Consider the following 23977-nt stretch of genomic DNA (forward strand, 5'->3'; position numbering starts at 1 on the left):
AATAATATGTACCCTATTATTATATAGCCCCAGAGCTATTATTGACTAGGAGAGGGGAATTTGGGAGACTATTTTATTTTTAAAATTAATGAAGCTAAGACTTCACTGGTGGTCCAGTGGTTAAGAAACTGCTTTCCAATGCAGGAGATGCAGGTTTGATCCCTGGTAGGGGAACTAAGATCCCAAATGCTGCAGGGCAACTAAGCTCTCAAGCCACAACTAGACAGCCTGTGCGCTGTAACTAGAGAAGCCCACGCTTCAGTGGAGACCCAGTGTAGCCAAAAAAAGGAAAAAGAAATAAACCAACCTTCTCATCACTCATCTCCAGGAAGCTGCAAGGAGAACTGCCTTTCCCAACATCTACACTAAGAATGAGATGGGAAAAAATAAAATTAATGAAGCTAATTTTACTAAACAATTATTGAATAGAAGTGAATATTCTTGTATGTCATTGCCAAAATGTGTTCAAAGAAAACAGTAACAAACAGCCCAATAGTTTTGAAATGTTTCCAATGTAAGAGTCTTTATTCTGGTTCCACGCTCAATTAGAAGTACCTACAACAGACTTCAGACAAAAATAATTAGGGAGGGCTCAATAAAAATTTTCAGACAACAACAAAATAGGTAATGTTCAGTTTTACAGCTCTCAGACAAGTTACTAGGTCTTGATTTTAGTCCTAACATTTAATGATAAAATTTCTGATTATGATGAGATAATCAATGCAAAATGAGATTGCAAGCTTGGATTAGAACTACAGAATTTCAAGATTAGAACTACAGATTTCAAAAACCTTGAAAATCCTATGAGGGTAATCTGTCAGATTAAACTTCTGGGTGTGTGTGTCTATGGAAGATGGTATTTTATCAGTTTTTGAGGACAGGGGAAATAATAGGATGAAGAATGCCCCAGAAAAGTCAGATCAATAGGCTCAACTAGATCCAGGTAGAGGGTGGCAAGGATGACTACCTTTGTTAAGCCAGGGAAGGCGAGGATAGAATGGCGCTCGGCCTTACCTCAGCAGAGGGGCTAGTTCCACAGTGTCGGGTGGCTGAGAGCAGCCCTGAAGGAACACTGGTTCTCGCAAACATGGATGGTGCTAGACTGCTTTCAGGTTTCTCAGTGGTGCTATTCAGATCCCGGCTGTGGGTCGCTTGATGAGGGCAGGGTGGGGCTTTTCCAGGTGTGGGTGTGGCAGCGATGGCATGGCTGGTTGACTGCTAGACCCCAGGCTGAGGACATTCTCTGGGGAAGTGATGTCAGCATTACTTAAGGGTGTTTGAGTTTTTGCTGTGCTGGGGCCTAAACTGACCCGGAAACTGGGGTGTGAGCTCACATGCACTATCCTTGAGAGAGACTTCAGGGTGCTCCTGGGAGACATGATGTCCCCCTCCCAGCTTGGGCTTAGGGCGTCTCTTAGGGTGGGAGTCTCGGGACCTGTTGCCACGGGAAGCGTCATCTGAGTCTGAGGAGACCACCTCCTGGAGAGGTAGCCTTTTGCTGGCTTTCTTTTTCTTCCTTCTAGGGTTCTCCTGTCTTGTAGCTTGTAAATCCCCTGTGTTAACTTCTTTGATTGGCCACACTAGGAGAGTAGAGTTCTTTGTGTCCATGTCTTCTCTAGAGAGAGGGGGGGAGAGAGAGAGAGAGAGAGAGAGAGAGATCAGGGTTATTCTGGTTTTGATGGCTGCTATGTCTACAGGTATGTTCAAGTTAAGAAATAACAAGTGTGGGTGAGGATGTGGAGAAAAAGTAACCCCTTTGCACTGCTGGTGGGAATGTAAACTGGTAGTGCCACTATAGAAAACAGCATGAAGTTTCCTTTAAAAATTAAAAGTAGAACAACATTTTTGATCTAGCAATTCTACTTCTGGGCACATAGCCAAAGAAAATGAAATCAGTATCTTGAAGAGATACCTGCATCCCCATGTTCACTGCAGCATTATTTACAATCACCAAGATATGGAAACAACCCAGGTGTGTCCACTGGTGGATGAATGGATAAAGAAAATGTGACATGTATGGGATACTATTTAGCCATAAGACAGAAGGCAATTTGCCACTTGTGACAACACGGATGGCTCTTGAGGGCATTACGCTAATTGAAATATGTCAAACAGAGATAGATAAGTACTATATGATCTCACTCATATGTGAATCTAAAAAGAGCCAAACTCATAGAAAGGGGTAATAGTATGGTGGTTGCCAGGGTCTGGCGGCAAGGGGTGGGGTGTTGGTGGGAGAAACAGGGAGATGTTGGCCAAAGGGTATAAAAAAATAAAATATATTGGGCAGTTTATTTATATTGAAGTGTTGTCCTTCAAAAAAGGCACCTTGGAAACACCATGATCCCATCCCAGCCATGCCATCATGACATACACCATTTCAGGAACTTGCCTTTTTCAGAGGCTTCAGGGCAAAGTAAGGACACCAGCTGCCTGGTATTCAAACTTATTTTGTTCCCATAATCAGTATCTGCCACCTTGATCACCCACCTTTCACGCTGAATAACTTTGACCATGGTTGTTTCAGATCCTTTTAGAAATTGTCAAGAAAAAAATCAGTAGAGTGAGAAAAGATTTTTAGTTATTTTTAAGTAGAAAATTCCATCAATCAAATCTCTCTTCAGTGGTCTGAATCTCAAACCACATGTGATACTTTGCAAAGACTGGCTCAAGGACTCAGGAGGTAATTTCCAAGAGAGATTAAAAAATTGGCCTGACCACTTTATACCCATTAGGATAGCTATTGCCAAAAAAGAAAAAACAAAACCAAGAAGTGACAAGTGTTGACAAAGATGTGGAGAGATTGGAATCCTTGTGATGGGAATGGTACAGCTGCTGTGGGAAACAGTGTGGCAGTTCCTCAAAATACTAAAAATAGAATTATATAGCCCAGAAATTCCACTTATTTCTGGCAATAAGTGGAATTTATTCCCAGGGACCCAAACAGATATCTTTACATGGTGATTCCTCTTGAAGTCCTCTTGAATCCTCCTTGATTCTCCAGGGATCGAACCCACATCTCCTTCATTGCAGGCGGATTCTTTTCTGTCTGAGCCACCAGGGAAGCTTAAGCCAAAACTGAGTTAAATTTAGTGCCCTGTTGTCTTCCACTATAGAGTTAAATTCAGTAACACAACAAACAGGCCAACACTATAGGGGGTGTCTGGGGAGCCAGCCACTGAGTCTTCACTGGCTCTTCAGAGAAGCTGGCTCTACTTCCTGGAAGAGCTCTGAGCGTCCTGTCCACGCTCTCCTTAGCTTAAAACCCAATGCATTTCCTTGACCAGGCATTGTCAGCTTGCCAATATTCTTGCCGGTTCCCTGAGGCCTCAATTCTGTTCTGCCCTAAGTGTGTCTCTATCAGTACGACCATCTTAGTAAATGAACAACAGGGGCACCTCTGGGGTGGGCACTGAAAAGATGTTTGATGAGGATCAGGAGGCCCTGGGGTTTTGACAACAGAAGGGGCAGAAAGTAGAGCAACTGGTAAGAAAAGGCAGTTGCTGGGTTTTCCTGGTGGTCCAGTGGTGAGAGTCCGCCTGCCAATGTGGAGGACATGGGTTCGATCTCTGGTCCAGGAAGATTTCACGGGCCTCGGGGCAACTAAGCCTTCACACCACAACTACTGAGCCTGTGCTCTAGAATCTGTTCTCTGTAATAAGAGAAGCTACTGCAATGAGGAGCCTGAGCACTGCAACTGGAGAGTAGCCCCTCCTCACTGAAACCGGAGAAAGCCCTCCTGCAGCAACAAAGACCCAGCACAGCTGAAATAAAAAAATAATTTGAAAAAAAAGAAAAGGCAGTTGCCATCCAAATGGCTCCCCCTGGCCCTCAGGGGTAATGGATCTCCATGACTCTGTGTTCTGGTCCCAAGAACTACACGCCTTCTGAGGACAGGTAATGGCATTTTCCCCTCCGGATATGGCAGGGCATTCAATCACAGGGTTACTGCTGCACTGCTTATCTTTTAGGCCTTGGAAATGAGGCTCCTGATCTGACCAGGATGGACTGAGGCCGCTAATGACATACAGAGGCTTAATGATTTCAGAGGTAAGCTCCTTTTAAGGGAAAAATAGTCAGTGGTGACCGGGCGAGATGGTGGGAAGTGATTCATCTCGGGTAATGTCAGAGTCCGCAGTGTGAGGCGAGGCTACATGGATAAAGGGAGGAGTGTTCAACAACATGGGAATTATCATTGCCTGTGGGGGCACAGTCTTAATGCAAACAGCTTGATGGAAAAATTACTAAACTGCTCAAAGAATGATAACGAGAGGCTAGTATTTTGTGTAATAGGAATTAAGAGCTGGCCACAGACCCAGACAAACCACATCTGAACCCTTGGAGGAGGGTCCCCCCTCCAGAACTCTTATCCCGAAGTCCACACGGTTATAATCACGCAAGATTATATCAAGGGAAGAATACTCTTGCCTCTAGGATCTCATGACCAACACCTTACTTCAGATGCCCAATGATTTTCCCTCAGCACAGAGGCAATAAATAGTTCACTCTGCCTTTCCTGAGATCACATTTAGAATGTTGCTAATTTTTTTTCAAGAAATCAGACTTCCTCTACAGTAAATTTTCTTAAAGAGGAGGCTTGAAGGCAATCTGCCCAAGTTGTGCTCTGTTAAGAAGAAAGGGAAGGACGCCCCCGGTGGCACAGTGGATAAGAATCCGCCTGCCAATGAAGGAGACATGGGAAGATCCCGCATGCTGCGGGGCGGCTAAGCTCGTGCGCCACAACCACAGAGCCTGAGCTCTAGAGCTGTGCCCCGCAGCAGGAGGGGACGCCACAGTGAGACTGCACACGCAGCCAGAGAAAACCCGAGCACGGCAGTGAAGTCCCAGTGCAGTCCTAAGTAAATACACTTTTAAAATTTCAGTAAAGGAAGGGAAGATGGATTCCAGCTCTGTTGGGAGGGTTTTCCAACCAGTTACATGGCATCAGGAGCATGGATTCAGCTGCCAGAGCTGCCCTGCCCAGAGGAGCATGTGGCCCCCAGCTGTGGGTGGTTGAATAACACCAACAGGGGCATGTCCTTTCGCTGGAGGAAACCGGAAGTCCGAGCATTAAGCCCACCAGGCACACTTTCCTGGAAGGAGCGAGAAGCCCCAGCCTTCTGATGTGAACAGGATCCCTGGGGAGGTAGGGAGACCCAGGATGCGAATCTCCTGCTGGCAAGAGGGGAGGATGCCAAAAAGCGGGGAACATTCCTTCCGGTCCACTTGCTTTGGGGAGTTAGAAAAAATGACATGTGTGTTCTCTAAATGGGGAAAGCCTTAGACAGGTTAGGGGATATTCTTGCAAAGAACAGAGATCTCTGATGTTGTGAAATATAGAAAAAGCTCAGGGACTTTCCTGAAGGTAAGGCACAGCAACAGTGATCATTTCCCTCCACCAGACACACCTCTTTCAGAAGCGCCATCAGAGAACACAGTCATTGGGTTGCAAAGGAAAGAGGAAATTGGAACAGCCTCACAAACATGGTGATACTAAAACTATCTCCTTTAAGGGCTAGTTATTTGGAATTTAGCAAACTTGGTAACATATTTTGCAAACCAAACTTATTATGAGGTTTTAAGAATCATTTCAGTGTCAAATTTTGAACTGAAAATGAAAAATTTGTATCAGCTGTAGCCATATTCAATCAATGTTGAACTCTTCACCTTCCAAAAACTGTTCTTCCTGCCTTTCACTATGTAACACCCTCGTGAGGAACCAGAAGAGGGGTTTGCTGAAAACACTGTTAGCCCCAACTGAAGACCCCAAGAAGGAAGAATAAAAGGAGGGGCAGACGGTGAAAAGTTGGATATCTGGCACTCTGGTCCATAGTTGTTTGGGGCCATGTACCCCTGGTCTCACCAACGCCAAGTGGTTGGTTATAGTGGATTTGATATTTTAAAACAAAATTTAGTCAAATGATGTCCTATTGGAGTTGTAACCTACAATTCATTTCTTTAATTAGTCCATTGAAGAAAGCACCATAATTTTTTTTAATGGCCTCATTTAGTGCAATGGTGTGAAGATCTGCTAAAGAACAACCAAAGGGAGGTGGTCCATTTAGAAAGTGAGTGAGAAAGACAGAGAATGAAATCATGGTTGCCAGGGGCAGGGGAAGGATTCAAAGAAGGGATAGTTAGGGGTTTGGGATGGACATGTACACATTGCTGTATTTAAAATGGATAGTCAACAAGGACCTACTGTATAGCACAGGGAACTCTGCTCAATGTTATATGGCAGCCTGGATGAGAGGGGAGTTTGGGGATGAGAATGGATACATGTGTATGTGTGGCTGAGTCCCTTTGCTATTCACCTGAAACTATCACAACATTGTAATTGGCTATAACAGATACAAAATAAAAAGTTTTTTTTTAAAAGAACCATCTGCTCCAAATGTATGATAATCATACAAAGTAAAGATATCTTAGGAAAAAAAAACAAACAAACAAAGAACAGGTAAGAAAGAGCTTCTAATGAGAAAGGACCTACCGGAAGGAAATTCCAATGTAGATACAACATCAGACCTACGCCTTTATTCTGTGTGCTCACACCTGCCAGCTCCAATTACAGAAACTGAGACAGATTAAGCTCTGAACTTAGCAGGCTGGATGCGACCTCTGCTTAGGAGAATTAAAAGCTGTCTCTTGCTAGCAGAGAGGCAGCCAGAGCGACAGAACAGTGGAAATTACAAAGGGGGACAAGAGGGTCAATGAATGCTTCTGCTGTGTAAAGACCTAGAAGCTGGGGTAGGTCACTAGCGGTGGAGAGTTTTAAATAAGGCCTGGGGGCAGTACTAAGGTAGAAAATAATGAAAGGCTTTTCTCAACATAGAAAGGATTGAATTTTAATTCTAAAATAGTGATTGTTAATCTTGAGTTTAATGAAGATGGTCAACACCTAGACCCATGTATCCATATTCCTTTATCAAGTAAGTAAGTATGTAAAGTCGCTCAGTCGTGTCCGACTCTTTGAGATGCCATGGACTATAGCCTACCAGGCTCCTCTGTCCATGGGATTTTCCAGGCAAGAGTACTGGAGTGGGTTGCTATTTCCTTCTGCAGGGGATCTTAGACGCTTTACTGTCTAAGCCACCAGGAAGCCCATTCCTTTATTAGGTACTATAATTTGGAAATCAAATTGTTTGAGGAGGATTTTGAGATGAACAAAAAACAGTTCTATCATTTAAAAATGAAATATTCATCTAGAAAAAGGATCATAACATCTATTTTCAACAATCATACCTAATAAAAGCTTTTCTATGGAACTACACGCCCCTAAAGGAGTCTTGCTGGGCATCCCCTAGTATTTGTTCATCTGTTCATTCTTCAAATTGTCCTTGGGTACATCTTGCAGGCTGGACCCTGGCAACCAGGATATAGAAGTGGATAGAAAACCCCTGCTTTCAAAGACTCATGTCCAGTAAGAGTGATGACCATGAAAGTACATGGTCCAACACAAGGGAACAGTCTCATAATGAAAATGTTTACAGGAGGCAGTGGGATCACCTCACCACGGAGGACTGGAGTCCCAGAACATCACACAGGGGTGACGGGATGCTTGCCTTTGATGTTGGAATTCCCCAGGCGGCCAAGGGCAAGAGTAGCATTCCAGGGAGGGAATACTTAGCCTATGCAGAGGCACAGGGCTTTGAAAAAGCACAGCATGGGAAAAAAACTAGAAGTTTATAAATTTAGTACAGTTAGTGTGCAGAGGGCTTTTGGGAGAATAGTTGGGGAGTAGCTAGGGGAAAAGTTAGACCAGGTACGTAGGCGTCGTTCAGGTCAACAAGAAGCTAAGCTAGTTAAGAGGAGGCATTTCAGGGAGGAGGGAGCTTTAGTGGGGGAGGGACAAGAGCAGATTTGCCTGTGAGGAAGATTCTTCTGCCCAGCCCTCAGGGGAGATGGCTGGACAGCAAGGCAGGAGGAAGCCTCCTGACCTAATGTAGCACATGTGCAGCAGTGCTGAGAAATATTTGCAAGCTGTTTATAGAATATGTCTGTCTTTAAATAAATCCACTTCTTACCTATCATTTTGTCTCTCACTGAATTCTTTCTGCAATGAGACATCAAGATCCTGAGCTTCATTAAGTCCTGAGGCCAGGAGTGTGGTCTCAGTTAAAAGACAGTGGGTTCAAGTTCCAGTCTGGGTTGTATGGTTTCAGATCTGGGTGGTGAAGGGAGTCCAGGGTAGCTGACTGAGCAAGGACCCTAGACAGTGGGGATACAGATCTCTTAGGGGAGCTACTGACTGAGACTGCCTGCCCTGGCCAGGCACCATAGTAACCACTGGAATGAGTTATCTCAAGCAGGAGGTCCTGGTAAGGAATGTGGAACTAACAAGCTTACCACCAACTGGAAGAATTCAGGGAAGGTCAAAAGGAGAGAGGAGACTCCAGTCCACATGTCCTGCCAATCTCCCAGAATCCTATTGGCTGGAATCCATCTTGGCTGAGTGATATGTGAAGCACCAGGAAGGACCCTGAATCAGAATGACTGGCCAGAGACAACCTGGAAACGAATCCCATCACCATAAAACCGAGACTGGGAGCCACATGGCAGAGCAGTCCTCCTGGGTTCCCTTGCCCTCCTGCTCTCCATCCAGGTGCCCTTCCCGATAAAGTCTCTTGCTTTGTCAGCACATGTGTCTCCTCGAACAATTCATTTCCCAAGTGTTAGACAAGAGCCCACTTTTGGGTTCTGGAAGAGGTCCCTCTTCCTGCAACAGACATGCTGGGCAGATCAGCGTAGGACAAGGAGGGACTCTGATGTCAGGGGGAGGGATCCAGGCTTCCACAAGCCCAGAGCTGGGGAAAGCAGCACAGTGAGAGAACATCTGGTGGTTTCTGTCTATGAAGCCCAGGTAAGGCCACAGGGACAGGGAAGCTTGGTACCCAAAGATGGCCCAACCTGTGCTCAAGGTCACCTCCAAGGTCATGGCTCTGACTCCAACTTTGATGTTCCTTGTTGGTCCCAGGGACTTGGGTTCTTGCCTACTCTCCAGGTCTCAGCCTTTTCTTACTGATTTTGCTTTAATCCACCTTTCCAGCTTTTAGTGATCCTGCTGCCTCAGATAAACATGTGTTCACCCACTGTTGCCCCAGGAAACTACCACCCACCCACACTCACCAGGGCACAGGTAAGCCAGGACCTGCACCTTACTCTCACTCCCCATGAGGAGAGGCAACAGGTGATTGGTCCCAAGTGCAACTTAATCTAACCTATGCTTTCCAGTAAGATTTCATCTTAGAAGGCCTTGAGTCCTTACCAATAAAAGGAAAATAATTCCTTCAGATTCATGACAGGATTGAATGCTTTTCTGAAAGGTCAGTGAAATACATAATGTTGAATTTGAGATTAGAACCAGATAGGCAAACAACCAGCAGATAAACAGTGTGGTGTGGAAGGAACCATCATCCTAAACCTGCATTTTAGCAGGAAATCCTCACTTTTGCTTTTCTCCCCAAGCATTTAGAGATCATAGATCTCAACTCAGAAGCAGATGAAAAGTGCAAAAACATAAATCAAATTCAGAAAGTAAGAAGTTGGGTCCACTTACACTTTTGAATCCTCCTGAATTGGGGGTGACTTAATATGAGAGCAAGAGAGAGCATATTTGTTTTGGCTGATCTTAATGAGTGCACTCCGAGGGCAAAATTCCTGTAATAATACCAAAAGAGTTCATTCAATTTAAATCAGAAATGTCCACAATTCAGATGTGATTTTATTTTTCTAGTATAGCCCATTGTAATAGCTACCAGCCATTTTCCTATTCTGGTGACACTTAAGAGAGTGGTTTGAATGCAGAGTCTAACTTGGTGATTTTATGGCGAATAAAAGTCATAATTGAATCCTTTCTCTCATTTTTCCACATTCTGGATCATTTGCCAAGTTTACCCCCCTAAGATGTGTGTGTGCATGCACAAACACACACTATTTCATATAACTATCTTTCTTTCCATCTTAACTTCAGCCTTGGCCATCTCCTTTCTGGACTTATAACTTATTACCACCACCTGATGCTCAATGTCCCACTGTCAGCCACTGGGTCTCCCAGAATTCCTATCAGAATTGCCCTTGGCATCTATCTTCCAGACCATGCTATCTAGTCTCTATGGCCCTGCTGTCCTGTGGATAATTTCTGAGGTCCTTCCTGGGCTCTGAGGCTCTTCCTCAGGGACCCTGGGTCACCTGGAGCCCATTCAGAGGCATCTCTTCCATGACCCTATATCTGCTTTCTCCTCTCTTGCCTGGTAGAAGTCCCCAAAGTGGGGCCACCTGGCAGAGATGCTTCCCACCCACTTCTAGCCTTCTTCACTATCATCCAAACAGCCCCAGAAGAGTCCATCATCCCTCAGGGGTTTTCCTGGATTGATGAGAAGGCGCCCTCTCTCCCTCTTGATCTGTCAGATTGGATGCAGCACTCCAGGGGACACAGGCTCTGACGGCCTTCACTCATCCATCCCAAGTTTCATTCCTTCATCCTAAAATTCACTCACCATGCCCCTTTCCCTGATGGACACACCTCAGTTACAGTCCAGAATTGACAAGATGTTTTAATTCTGTTTAATCGGGCACAGGTATTTAGAGAGCAGGCCATGAAACCAGACTTCCTGGGTTCAAACGCCTGTGACACCACTCACCCTGGCTGTGACTTCACTTCTCCACTTCCGGCTTCTTATATAAAAATGGCAGTATGAGTATGCACCTCACTATGTTCTCAGCATCCAACTGTTCACTATGTGTGAAGCACTTGGGTTTGTACCCATGCCACATAGAAAGTGCTGAATACAGTCAGCACGACTGTATTTGTTTGCCAATACATTTTCCAGGTGTATTACATGGGCCATCAAAACAACATTATTTCCATTAGAAACATCACTTACGCAAGCGCTTTACAAAACCATAGAAAGAATGTGCTCGTTAGCAGCAGCGGTACCAGGGCTGCAAAGATGGATAGGACCCAGGCCCTGCCTTTAAGGAGTTGGGAGATTGGAGAGGGATCTGGTGTGAGAGGAAGGTAGGAGAGTGTGCAAGGGGACCTGGGGGCCTCAGCAGAAACAGGGCAGAGTCTTCAGGGGACAGGAGTTTATATGGAAGATCTAGATAGAGAGGGTAATTTAGGAAGGGTTAAAAACCTAGAGGCTTGAGAAAGTCCATTGTGTTCAGGAAGCAGTGCGCCTTTGATATGGCTGGGAGTCAAACTCACAGGGCAGGGGGTCAGGCTGAGGTTGGGCTGGGCTTTTCCGTGAGGTTTAAGAGAAGTGTGTGTGTGTGTGTGTGTGTGTGTGTGTGTGTGTAGGGATGGAGCAGGGGCAGGCGGTACATCAGGGAGGCAAGCGACCTCATCAGATTTGTAACCTGATATTTTTTCTAAAACTTTTAGGAAAAATGCATAGGGAGGAGCAGTAGGGAGAGAGAATGGGGCTGTAAGAAACTGGGGAGGCTCTTGATGAAGCCAGAACTGGAGCAAGCCTCCCCAGTCCCCAAATGTGGAATGAGAGCCCCAGAGGCCATCTGATGGGGGAGTTAGAAGAGCACTGTGACCTCAGCAAGGGCAGACTTCGAGTTGCCCAGTGGACGGAACTCTAACCACAGGAGCTGGACGTGCAGGGGAACTAGATACAGCTAGGGCAGGAAAGAGCCAGGCACTGCACACAAGAAAGGCGGGGGTCGAGGAAGCCACTTTCTGCCTAAAGAAAAAGTGCTTTTCTAAATGAAAGTCTACTTACTCTCCGGTTGTTACACTTTAAAACTGTGTAGAATTTATCTTCAGCCATATCTTGATTTGGAAGTGCAATAACAATGGCGGGGACATAGAAGTCAAATCCTTTGGGGATCACAATTTTGGCAAACACATAATCTCCAACCTGTAGATGAGAACATCTTTCAGAGCAAATATTCAGCTTATGGATCTTAGAAACAATAGTAAATAAGCTTGTTTGGAAACACCCCAAGATGCCAGCTGATGCTAGGATTCAAACACATATTTTTCCCCTTAGTTGGAAGGGTTACTAGTTCCAGCATTTTCTGGGTTCACAGGGCCCTGGCTGGAATTTTGTGATCAGTTTGTGGAAGCCGCATTCAGCAGGGCTTCATCTGCCAAGGGTCTCAGGGACAGCCAGCAAGGTGGCGAGGGGTCTGGAAACCAACTCCTACAATGACTCGTTGAAGGAACCACGACTCTTTGACACAAGAATGAGTTTGAAGGGCTAGCAGGGACAGAGGAAAGGAGCGTGTTGTTTAATGCGGCTCTGAATCTCACACCTGGAATCTGTGGGGAAAAGTCACAGAGAGATAACTTCCAGGAGAAACAAACTCTGGTGAAGGGACACAGAGTTTTGGGCATCAGTCAGATGGAGGGGATTCGTGGTTGGGGGAAAGTGCCCTGATGTGCCTTTGGGTCTGCCCAGGAGATGCGGGGACAGACAACCCACATGAGCCCTCTGAGTGCCCCTCACTGCTTTTCCTTCAGGCTCATACTATTCAAGAAACAGCAGCAGTGGAACTCTGCAGAGGCCTTCTCCTCTGGCCTTGGTGCTGGAACAAGGCCAATACAGGAGAATGGGCAGACACAGCATGGCTCTGATGAACTTACAAGCAGATGAGAACACAGCAGCCCGACTCCCCCCCTGGGATGCACATTGAGGGGCAAGAGCATTATGGCATCAAGGTCTGGCATCAACTGACTGCGGTGTCAAGGCAAGTGCTACCTCTGCTCTTGTTACTCAATCTGTGTTAGTTTAATTTCCTGCAATGAAAGCCTCCAGAGCTCTAGCAGTTATAGCAATTCCCTTCCCACCACCCATCTATTGTCTGTAAAGCAACAAAGGCCTCAGGGGCAACGCAAGCAGGACTGAGCTATTTAAACAAGGCGTTGGCAGATGAGGGTCAAGAGCAAAGAAATTGCTAGGCAAGAGGTCACAGGAACACCAGCCACTGCTGTCCAGAGCTCTAGGAATGGTGAAAAGGGGCCTGGGAACAGCTGGCTGGAGCAGATACCTGGAGCAGTGGGCAGGGCATGGCGCCGCCCACCGGTGTGATGAACGAGATGGGCACAACCTTGGTGTCTCCATACCTGAAGCCCACGAGTGCATGGGTGGGGCTCACACACCTCTTCACAACTCCTATAAGAAATCAAATTATTGAAATAAAATATAAAGACAATGCCTGTTCCCTTAGGCTTGCCCCATGCTCTTGGGTTTGCTAAGTTATAACACTTTGCCTGCTGAAATCAGCGAGCCCCTTGATTTCTCCACCGCATAACTCTGGGTTCTGTGTGATGCCTGCTAGGGTTAACCAGCTCAGACAGCAGTGCGTGCTCTGGTCTGGAGCTGAGCTGGGAAGCTGAGAGAACACGTGGGAACTTGTTCAACCAGTATTCCCAGAAACCATCCTGATAGGAACACTGATCCTAGAAATACCCTCTCCCTGGATGCTTCCTACCATCTTCTTTATTTTAGCCATATTTCCTTCTATAATATACTTGGAGACAGAAAATCATTATTGTTAAATTGAGAAAGTGAAAGGCAATATAAATTCCCATCCTCAGCTTCTCATCTGATATTACACACCCCACGGCTTCCCTAAAATGTATAATCAAAAAATGAAGGAAAAAAAAGTAAGTTTTCTTGTCTTTTAGTTATATGGGGAGATTATTACAACAGGAAAAGAATATATCAGTGTTAAGGTTCATGTATGTTGTTATTTATCCTAGGTGAAATTAATTTTCCCATTGCAAAGGGATTATCAATATTAGGGATAGGTTTTTGACAGGGACACTTCCCCAGCAGTAACAGCTTCACTTGGACCCCCTTATCCTGAGACAGAAATGTGCTCGTCCCCACACTGGGCTCCAATGACCTGCCCTGGCTTTCCCCACTCCAGCTCACACGCCAGCCTTAGTGAAGTCTCAGGTCCTTCCAGGTGGCAAAGAAACAGCTGCTGGCTTTCATCTTGAGTCCACGCATCTTGTATCCATTATTTATTTATAAAGAATCTAATCCTTTTATTTTGGCCACACTGTGAAGCTTACGGGATCTTAGTTCCTCCACCAGGCATCCAACCCGTGTCCCCTGCAGTGGAGGTGCTGAGTCTTAACCACTGGATCACCAGGGAAGTTCCCCATGTTTCTTGTTTTAAAAGGCCAAAGAAAGGGAAAGCTTAAAAACAAAACAACCGCCCTCCCCTCCCCACCACACACAAGAAAACCAGCTTTACGTTATCTATTTTCTTATTGGACTAAAATGTTTGGTTTGGTTTTTGAAGTACTAGCTACACACTATTCACACATTTTCTATCATAAACTGACTCTACCTTTTTCATTAGGAAAACAAACGCTACTTTTTATAAAGATTTCCTACTATGAAAACAAAGAACCACTGTGAGGTGAGAAGAATCCTTACATCCCCAGCATATGTGTGCCCCTGCCACGACCACCAACCACTGCCACCAGAGCAGGGGTGAGGGTCCAAGCTGCCAAGATGCCCTTGTTGGCCAGTGTGACCTTCCTCAAATTCTTAGCCTTTGGGACTGTGTAGAATCCAGTCTTAAAACTGGGGTAAGTTTTTCAGGTGTCTGCCTGAGTTGAGCAGCTGTGCAGCTGCATGGCTGTTGAGTCTACACCATGTATTAGCTGCTTCTTTACATAAAAAGGCTTCCTGCCCCTGATCTAGATCATTAGACCTAGACATTTGTTAAGTTTCTACCAGCTCTTTTCTGTTTCAATCTCTGCATTTGTGGGTTTTTGTTCACCTCCAGAAATTAGTGCAGTTTCTTCCCAATTAACTGTGGAGCCAGCCTCATGGTGTTGACACCTGGCTGGCTGTAAATCAGGACGGAGGACCCAGAGCTGCTGGCCTGTCTGGTTATGGCTCAGCCTCTGCACTAACTCCTTCTCCACCTCATAAAGGAGTTGCTGCCATTTCCAGGTCCTGATTCAAGACTGGCTTCCTATTCTGGGCTGCCCTTATGCTGCAGTTTCCTTCTGCCCTCAGCCTCAGAGAGGTGAGAAGGTATCTCTCAGGGCCACTTGGGGCTCTGGCTCTGGAGGTTGGACCAGAACCACCTCCATGGCTTTCTGTCTTCCTCCTGCTGGAGGCTCAGGGATCCCCATCTTCCTGGGTATGAGTCAGCTTCCCTACCTCGGTTAGGGGATTCTCCTATACCCAGGTGGGAGGAGAAAGGGGTGCCCCCAGTTGAGACCCTCAGTGAAAACACTGCCCATGCCCAAAGGTCAGAGGAATGAAGAAACAGTCTAAGTAGACAGCATTCGTCAGTTAGTTTAGCGAAAGAAAGCAGGGGTGGTTTTCAATCTTCATTCCAAACAGGAATTTCTCAGGCTGGAATGCAGATATTTTTACCTCTGGCTATAAGAACGTTTTGATATTCACAACTGGGCTGGGATTCCGTTTCCTGGAAAAGGCATCTGTTCTGCTCAACAGGAAACGTGCCTTCCACTTGCCCCACCTCCACTGACTTCCAGCCTATACATCTAGTCATCATAGTCTCTTCTTCCTTTAGTCTCAGAGGTTTCCTCTGTAGCTCACTGCGCTGGTTTTGCGTTTTTGAATTGTTCTTAAACTTTTAAAACTACTGTTAAAGTTTTTAAACTTCCAGCAGTGTTCTATACCCCCAGGTGAGGACCCCAGGTGAGTTGTTTATATCTCCCAAGAGGCAGTAATAGACAAACTCTACAGGTAATTAACACTTTCCAATTTCAAAATGCTGCACATTATCAAATTTAATCAACATCATGATCTTATGGGGGTTTTCACTGTTTTAAATCCCATTTGGAGAGAGAAGGAAACAAGTTTAGAATACTTCAGTGATGCCAGTCACCTGGCTGGTAGAGGCAAGAAACAGATTTCAAAAAAAAAAATTAGGATTTTTCTGGTCCTAAATCATTACACCTGGGAAAGTAGTCTGTTTCCCACTCCCAGCCTTTTTTTTTTTCTGTTGTAACTTGTTCTGATGGCATAGTGCAGAAATCTTGCAACCCACACTTTTCATCATTAAGGATTTCCTGAGATAAAATGCTGCTTTTTACTGAACAACAAGAAAGATGACACAGTTCCTACAAATAATCATTAAAATAAAGCTCTGAGTTGTGTCCGCCTTCCTGATTTTCAGCATCAGGATGAACCAGGCTATCAGCTTGCCACTTCTGTTCTGTACAACAGTCTGCCCTCCACTAGCTAATCCACACTCATCCCTGGGGCAGAGGCTGTTGCTGTTCAGTCACTCAGTCGTGTCCGACTATTTGTGACCCTGTGGACTGCAGCACGCCAGGCTTCCCTGTTCTTCACTACCTCCCGGAGTTTGCTTAAACTCATGTTCATTGAGTCGGTGATGCCATCCAACCATCTAGTCCTCTGCCACCCCCTTTTCCTCCTGCCCTCAATCTTTCCCAGCATCAGGGTATTTTCCAATGAGTCAGCTCTTTGCATCAGATGGCCAGAGTATTGGAGCTTCAGCTTCAGCATCAATCCTTCCAATAAATATTCAGGACTGATTTCCTTTAGGATTGACTGGTTTGAATTCCTTGCAGTCCAAGGGACTTTCAAGAGTCTTCTCCAGCACCACAATTTGAAAGCATCAATTCTTTGGAAGAGAGGTAGCCAAATGGAAATCCCTGCTCTGATTCCCAAGGGTGGGAGCAAGACTGAGCCAGCTTTGCTCCTGCACAGACCTGGCCTTATGCAAAGGATGCTTTGATCCAATTGCTCTGAAGCTGCCTTCGGCTTAGCTGTTTTCCTTTAGAAACATTTATGAGGCTTTGAACAAAGATTATCAGAAAGGAGTCACCAATGAAGATCATGCCTGTGCTCCTCAAAATTCTATTTGGCCTTCTTTTTTTGGAAGGGGTAAAAAAAAATCAAATATAATATCCTAGTTGTTAGTTCTACACATATGTCTGCTGGAAACCCAAATTCCTATTTAAGTATTTTTCCCACTTAAAAAGCAGATTTAATTAAGTTTAATAAATAATTTTTTTAAACTGGTGATTGACAGTAGGATTGGCTATACTTCAAGGTATAATCTTTTTGATGGGCACCTCTTCTTCTGGGTTCTTTAAGCTCTCTTTCCCCATAGGCTTTTACATGATTTCAGTGATTACTTTTGTTCTGACGTGTCAAAAATCTCTATTTCTGGACAGATTTCCTCTCCAGATTCTAGATCCATATCTCCAACTGCTTTTTTGACAATGTTAGTGTCTCAATGTGCACCTACAATTCATCAGGTCCCAGGCACACTGGACTCTTCCTCTAAGGAAGAGGCTGTCATAGGCATTCCATTCTCAGGGCTTCTAGTGAAGCCCTGCTCTTCCCTTGCTAGAACTCTCTCCCCCAGATAATCTCATGGCCCCTTTTAATTAATTTATTTTTAAATTTTATTTTTAAATTTTTTTGGCTGTGCCACACGCTATGTGGGATCTTAGCTTCCTGACCAGGGTTCAAATCTATGCCCCCTACAGTGGAAGCCTGCAGTCTTAACTGATGGACTACCAGGAAAGTCCCTTACCGTTCCTTTTGCGAGACGAACGTGATAACCGCTACACTACGGAAACTCCATTTTATTGCTCCTTTTTAAAGTCCTGATTAATATGTCACCTTACCCATAAGCTCTTCATCGACTGTCAGGAAGCATTTAACAGGAGGCTTCCTGTGTGCTATTTTGGATCTGTCATGAATCCTCTGTTCCTTATTAATTCCTGAATATTCAGGAATTAAGAGGAGTGGCAAACCACTCCCAGGGCTGAGGAATGCACGCATTTCCTTCATTAGTTTTTCCATATGGTGAAAAGTAACTATTTATGACCCTCTTCCTTTTCATGGACCATACGGTAAAAGTGATTATTTACAACCCTCTCTCTTTGATATGGATTGTCTTATGTTTCCTTGATAATTTGTAAGTCTGGACTTTTGATCTTTATCTTTGCTGAAAAAAGCTACCTTGTAAGACAGTATATACACCCACACTATGTTGAATAAAACACCCTTGTTCCATCAGAGCTTGGGTCCCCGTGTCTTTCTTTCTTTTTCTCTCTCATTCTCTCAGGCTAATTCTTTGGAGCATAGAAGCCTGCTGAGCTCACTTTCCTGCCCAGGCTTGCAAGACCCCCTTGAGAGGGCCTCTTGTGCCTACTTGAAGCAGTGCAAGCCCTGTGTCAAGGGCTTTATTGGTTTTCTGCGTAAACTAAGGAATATCAGCCTCTTTCTCTTTCTCTTTTACTTTCTTATCATCGACTCCGAACCACCAGGTTCTGGTCCATTAAAGGACCTCAACAATCGACCACCATATTTAGAATTGCAACCTTCACCTTTGATGTACTCAACTCTCTTTGTGGCTCCATTTTCCTTCATAGCCTTGGATCTGACATACTACATATTTTACTTATTTGGTTGCTGTCTGACTCCCCCACTAGCATGTAGCTCCATAAAGACAAGAATTTTCTTCTGTTTGCTTACTATAGTAGACCAGCACTTTAGGAATATTACATACATGGAATATAGTAAATATGTAGTGAAAAACTTGTTTACTAAACAAATGAAAGATTAATATAAGTTTTTCTGGTGATTACTTCTCCACAAGTATAAGTAGAAACATCATCCTTTCATTTTAGAAATGGAATACCTTAGTACAACTCATGAAGTGTCAGTGTGATAGGGAAAGCACAGTTTGAGAACTTCTGGTCCCTGATATCATATTACTTAACAAAGGAATTTTACAAAATAAAATATCTACCTACCGGGAAAATAAAAGCCATTTTCATCACATCTTGCAATAACCTTCTGGCCTTTGAGTGGATCCAATTTTTTTGATTTGCTTTTCTTTGTTGGAGTTCCTTGAATTTTCTGTTGCTAAAAAATAAATAAATAAAACATTAATAGTTGATAGAAAAAAGTCAATGCAGACAGTGAAAATCACAGGAACAAGACAGTTTGTTATTCTCTGATGAGAATTACATCACTGAAGAATTATAGAACATGCACATACTACATACTCACTCTGGAGGACTCTCTGGTGGGGAACAGGCTTTTAAACTTGAACAGATATGGGGAACCACTACACATAGAAAATAAGGCAGAATTTTCAGTCTAATCTAATCAAGTTTTGTTAAAATGAAACCAAAAAAGTCAACCTTTTCCAGAGCATTTAAACAGGACCTAGAGTCTTAAAACACAATATTTAATATACATGCATTATACAATCCAAAATGCAACATACAAAAAAGCAAGCAAACATGATCAATTCTCAAGGTAAAAGGCAATCAATAGACCACAGAATTGAGATGACTCAGGCGTTGGAATAATCAGATAAAGACTTTAAATTAGCAGTCGTAACCGTAGTGTGAATGCCAAGTTGCTTCAGTCGTGTCCAATTCTTTGTGATGCTATGGACCATGGCCCATCAGGCTCCTCTGTCTATGGGATTCTCCAGGCAAGATTACTGGAGTGGGTTGCCTTCCCCTTCTCCAGAGGATCTTCCTGGCCCAGGGCTGTGGGATGCGTTCAAGTCTTCAGACTCACATAGCTTTTAGCTTATGTGGCCACAGACAAAAATGGAAGATGACCAAAACACTTTTGATGTTCCCACCTAGCTGGATTTTGCTTGGGACCCTCCATTCTCATGGAATTTCTGCTTTTAGAAATGCAGTCAGTATATCGAAGAGGATGGCCCAACATCATTGGTAGATGGTGAATATCATCTGACTGTTCCTGGGCTTTCAACCAGAGGAGACATCTAAGCACTCCTTTCCATGGGCAATCATAATGACCTACTGCCAGTCTGAAATGGTCTCAAAGAGATGGGACTGGACCAGGGGACAGGAGAAATGGGACCAAGTGCTATCCAGGTGTGAGCTTGGGCAGCATATTAACATTTCTGGGCTTCAGTTTCTGCATGTGCAAAATAAGAGGACAACATAAATGATCTCTAATATCCTCTAATGTCCAGGAGAGTCTTAGCTTTAGTAGACTTTCTGCAGTACTGGAGAAACTGTCAGGTCACATGCGTACAAGGGCAGGAACACAAGCATGATACCCTGGCTTGTAGTTTTTACAACATAAGGGAAACGTCATGGTCAGAACTGTGACACGAGTAGCAGAGTTTTCCATCATAATCACCCCAAAGAGATGCCCACACCACAGTTTCCTACAGTCAGTTCCTTGATGGAAGATTCCATGTATGGTATATTCTTGTTATTGATAGAATTCAGAATCTTAAAAATTCAGAATATGCCAAATTAAATCAGATGTCACATAAATACCTCGCCTTTACATTAATTTAATTTCCAAAGCCACACTGCTTCACACCATCAGTGTTCATATCAAAGACCAATCAGCCAGGGAGACCTGTTGGTCCCTGAGGCATGAGACAGTCTTATCAGCTCCAGACCAATAACAACCTATCATTTACAAAAGATTTCCACATTGATTCTAGAAAGCCATTTTTCTCCTTTAGATGTCATCAGTATAACAGACCAGTGGTTTATTAGAACCTATGCTTAGATTCATCTAAAACTCCTTTTCAAAATCCGAAATAAGAATAATCACATAATTTATTTACCTAGCCTCTTTTTATCTCTAGATTCCAAATATTGATTCTCTCAACCAGAGAGCTTCTCTTAGCCACAAGGTAACAAATACGATTGCTCTCTACAGTTCCACAGGTACAAATCTGTGAAGTCATTTGCCTGAAATCATCAGAGCGCTCTTTTTCACCCTCCTATAGTTGTCATTCACTTCCCAATGCATCTAATACAGAAAAAGGTCTTCACTCTGTGAAGACCTTCCCTGCAAGGGTAATAGCAATGAATGGAAGCGATGCAGAGGGCTGCTGGTGTACATTTTTAACACACTGAAAATGCTACCTAAGCAACTGCCTTTCTGGGACTTCCTTGGTGGTCCAGTGATTAAGACTCCACCCTTTCGGGGGAGGAGCAGGACGGGGAGACCACTTTCTCTCCTACAAATTCATCAAAAGAATAACTGAACGCAAAGCAAACTTCACAAAACAACTTCTGATCGCTAGCTGAGGTCATCAGGCGCCCAGAAAAGCAGCCCATTGTCTTCGAAAGGAGGTAGGACAAAATATAAAAGACAAAAAGTTAGACAAAAGAGCTAAGGACGGAGATCCGTCCTGGAAAGGGAGTCTTAATAGAGGACGTTTCCAGACACCGGGAAACCCTCGCGCTGGCGGGCCTGGGGGAAGTGTTTGAATCTCAGAGGGCAACCTGACTGGGAGGGAAACAATAAATAAAACCCACAGATTATGAGCCTAAAAGCAACTCCCAGCAGAAAAGTACCCCAGACACCCGCATCCACCACCAGCAAGTGGGGGCGGAACGGAGAGGAGCGGGCGGCATTGCTTGGGGTAGGGTCCGGGCCTGAGTGCCCTGAGGACAATTGGAGGGAGCTTTTGTGAGTTGCCAACTTGAACTGTGGGAGAGCAAAAGAGAGAGAGAAAATTAACCGGCCTGAACACACTGCCGGCCGTTCGCAGAACAAAGGGACCGAGCAAGTCCAGAGAAGAGCTCGCAGGCTGCGGACCGGCCCAGCCCCGCCAGAGGCAGGAGGCAGGGGGGAGGGGAAGGGGGTAGGCTCGGCCCCAAGGACCACATCCCCTGCCGCACTGCAAACAGGTCCCCAGTTTCTAATCAAAGACCTCCTGAGATTCTGGATGGTTGACATCCGCCGGGAGGGTCGCAGCGAGACACAGGGCGCAGGCACCTGACCGGCGCGGGCGGGGACTGGGGCTGGGGACGCGGAGGGCAGAAGGCGCATGCACCCGACTGGCGCTGGCGGAAACTGAGACTGGGACCGCGGAAGGGAGTGGGCGCGCCGCACCCGGGCAGAGTGCGCCCGTCAAGCCCCTGGCTGCCTGGACCGCTCTCACGGGGAAGGCACAAAGAGCAGGCGCAGCTTTTTGTTCCGCGCTTTTGTGGAACACCCGAGGGCTGGAACCGCGCACAGCGCGGGGCGCGCTCCATTTAGAACAGCCGGAAGCCTGAGCAGCGCAGAGGGAGAAAGCAGCGCCAGCCCCTCGCGGCAGCGCGATGGAACTAGCTACCTGAATAAGAGTCCACCTCCGCCCGCCTGTGTCAGGGCGGAAATGAGGCTCTGAAGAGACCGGCAAACAGAAGCCAAATAAACAAAGGGAACCGCTTCAGAAGGGACCGGTGCAACAGATTAAAATCCCTGTAGAAAACACCGACTACACCGGAAGGGGCCCGTAGATATCGAGAAGTGTAAGGTGGAACGAGGAGCTATCTGAAACTGAGCCGAACCCACACTGACCGCAACAGCTCCAGAGAAATTCCTAGATATATTTTTACTTTTTTTTTTTTTTTAAGTAAGAAAAAAAAATTTTTTTTAAATTTTTTCTCTTTTATTTTCCTTTAAAATTCCCTATTACTCCCCCATTACTCCTTAACTTTAATTTTCATAGATTTTTACAATTTTTTTAATTAGGGAAAATTTTTTTTCTTTTTTTTTTCTTTTCCTTTTTCTCTTCTATTTTCTATTTTTCTTTTTCTCTTATTTCTTTTAAAGTCCTCTAGTACTCCTACTACTCCTTAATTTTCATTTTTCAATACACTATAACCTTACAAAAAAAAAAGAAGAGAAGCCCTATTTTTAAAGCAAACTTCATATATATTTCTAAAATTTTTTTGTGTGTGTTTTGGTTTTTGTTTTTAATATAGTATTTTTAAGAGTCTAACCTCTACTCTAGATTTTTAATTTTTGTTTTTCAGTATATGATATGAATTGTGAACATTTAAGAATCCAATATTCAGTTCCCATTTTTATTCAGGAGTGTGTTGATTATTCTCTCCCAATCTTGACTCTCCATTTTCTACCTCAGAACACCTCTATTTCCTCCTTTCCCCTTCTCTTCCCAATCCAATTCTGTGAATCTTTGTGGGTGTCTGGGCTACAGAGAACACTCTGGGAACAGACAACTGCGTAGATCTGTCTCTCTCCTTTTGAGTCCCCCTTTTTCTCCTCCTGCTCATCTCTATCTCCCTCCTCCCTCTATCTCTTCTTCCCTCTCTGGGTGTCCCTAACGGGGGAGAATCTTTTTGCCATTAACCTAGAAGTTTTATTATCAGTGCTGTATAGTTGGAGAAGTCCTGAGACTACAGGAAGAATAAAACTGAAATCCAGAGGCAGGTGACTTAAGCCCCAAACCTGAGAACACCAGAAAACTCCTGACTACATGGAACTTTAAGTAATAAGTGACCGTCCAAAAGCCTCCATACCTACACTGAAACCAACCACCACCCAAGAGCCAATAAGTTTTAAAGCAAGACATACCACGCAAATTCTCCAGCAACGCAGGAACATAGCCCTGAACGTCAACATACAGGCTGCCCAAGGTCATCCCGAACACATAGACCCATCTCAAAACTCACTACTGGGCACTCCATTGCTCTCCAAAGAGAAGAAATCAAGTTCCACGCACCAGAACACCGACACAAGCTTCCCTAACCAGGAAACCTTGACAAGCCAATCGTCTAACCCCACCCACTAGGTAAAACCTCCACAATAAAAAGGAACCACAGACCTCCAGAATACAGAAAGCCCACTCCAAACACAGCAATCTAAACAAGATGAAAAGGCAACGAAATACCCAACAGGTAAAGGAACATGAAAAATGCCCACCAAGTCAAACAAAAGAGGAGGAGATAGGGAATCTACCTGAAAAAGAATTTAGAATAATGATAATAAAAATGATCCAAAATCTTGAAAACAAAATGGAGTTACAGATAAATACCCTGGAGACAAAGATTGAAAAGATGCAAGAAGTGTTTAATAAAGACCTAGAAGAAATAAAAAAGAGTCAATTAAAAATGAATAATGCAATGAATGAGATCAAAAACACTCTGGAGGGAACCAAGAGTAGAATAACGGAGACAGAAGATAGGATAAGTGAAGTAGAAGATAAAATGGTGGAAATAAATGAAGCAGAGAGG

At 44.5% G+C, this 23977-nt stretch overlaps 1 protein-coding gene across 2 annotated transcripts in view; it reads right to left on the minus strand.

The window, feature by feature from the left end:
- Positions 1-546: 546 nt before the first annotated feature.
- VWA3B (von Willebrand factor A domain containing 3B) overlaps positions 547-23977 on the minus strand; it is a 201442-nt gene continuing 178011 nt past the window's right edge. For both annotated transcript variants that reach the window (XM_061155967.1, XM_061155966.1), the window contains exons 24-28: positions 18749-18860; positions 13000-13124; positions 11730-11867; positions 9557-9657; positions 547-1615 (exon numbers count right to left, since the gene is read on the minus strand). In XM_061155967.1, coding sequence (XP_061011950.1) covers positions 1264-1615; positions 9557-9657; positions 11730-11867; positions 13000-13124; positions 18749-18860 — 828 coding nt within the window. In that variant the 3' untranslated portion in view covers positions 547-1263. The remainder of the gene's footprint in view (positions 1616-9556; positions 9658-11729; positions 11868-12999; positions 13125-18748; positions 18861-23977) is intronic.

The sequence above is a fragment of the Dama dama genome, chromosome 11 (assembly GCF_033118175.1).
Source record: "Dama dama isolate Ldn47 chromosome 11, ASM3311817v1, whole genome shotgun sequence".
In the NCBI taxonomy this organism is placed as follows: Eukaryota; Metazoa; Chordata; class Mammalia; order Artiodactyla; family Cervidae; genus Dama; species Dama dama.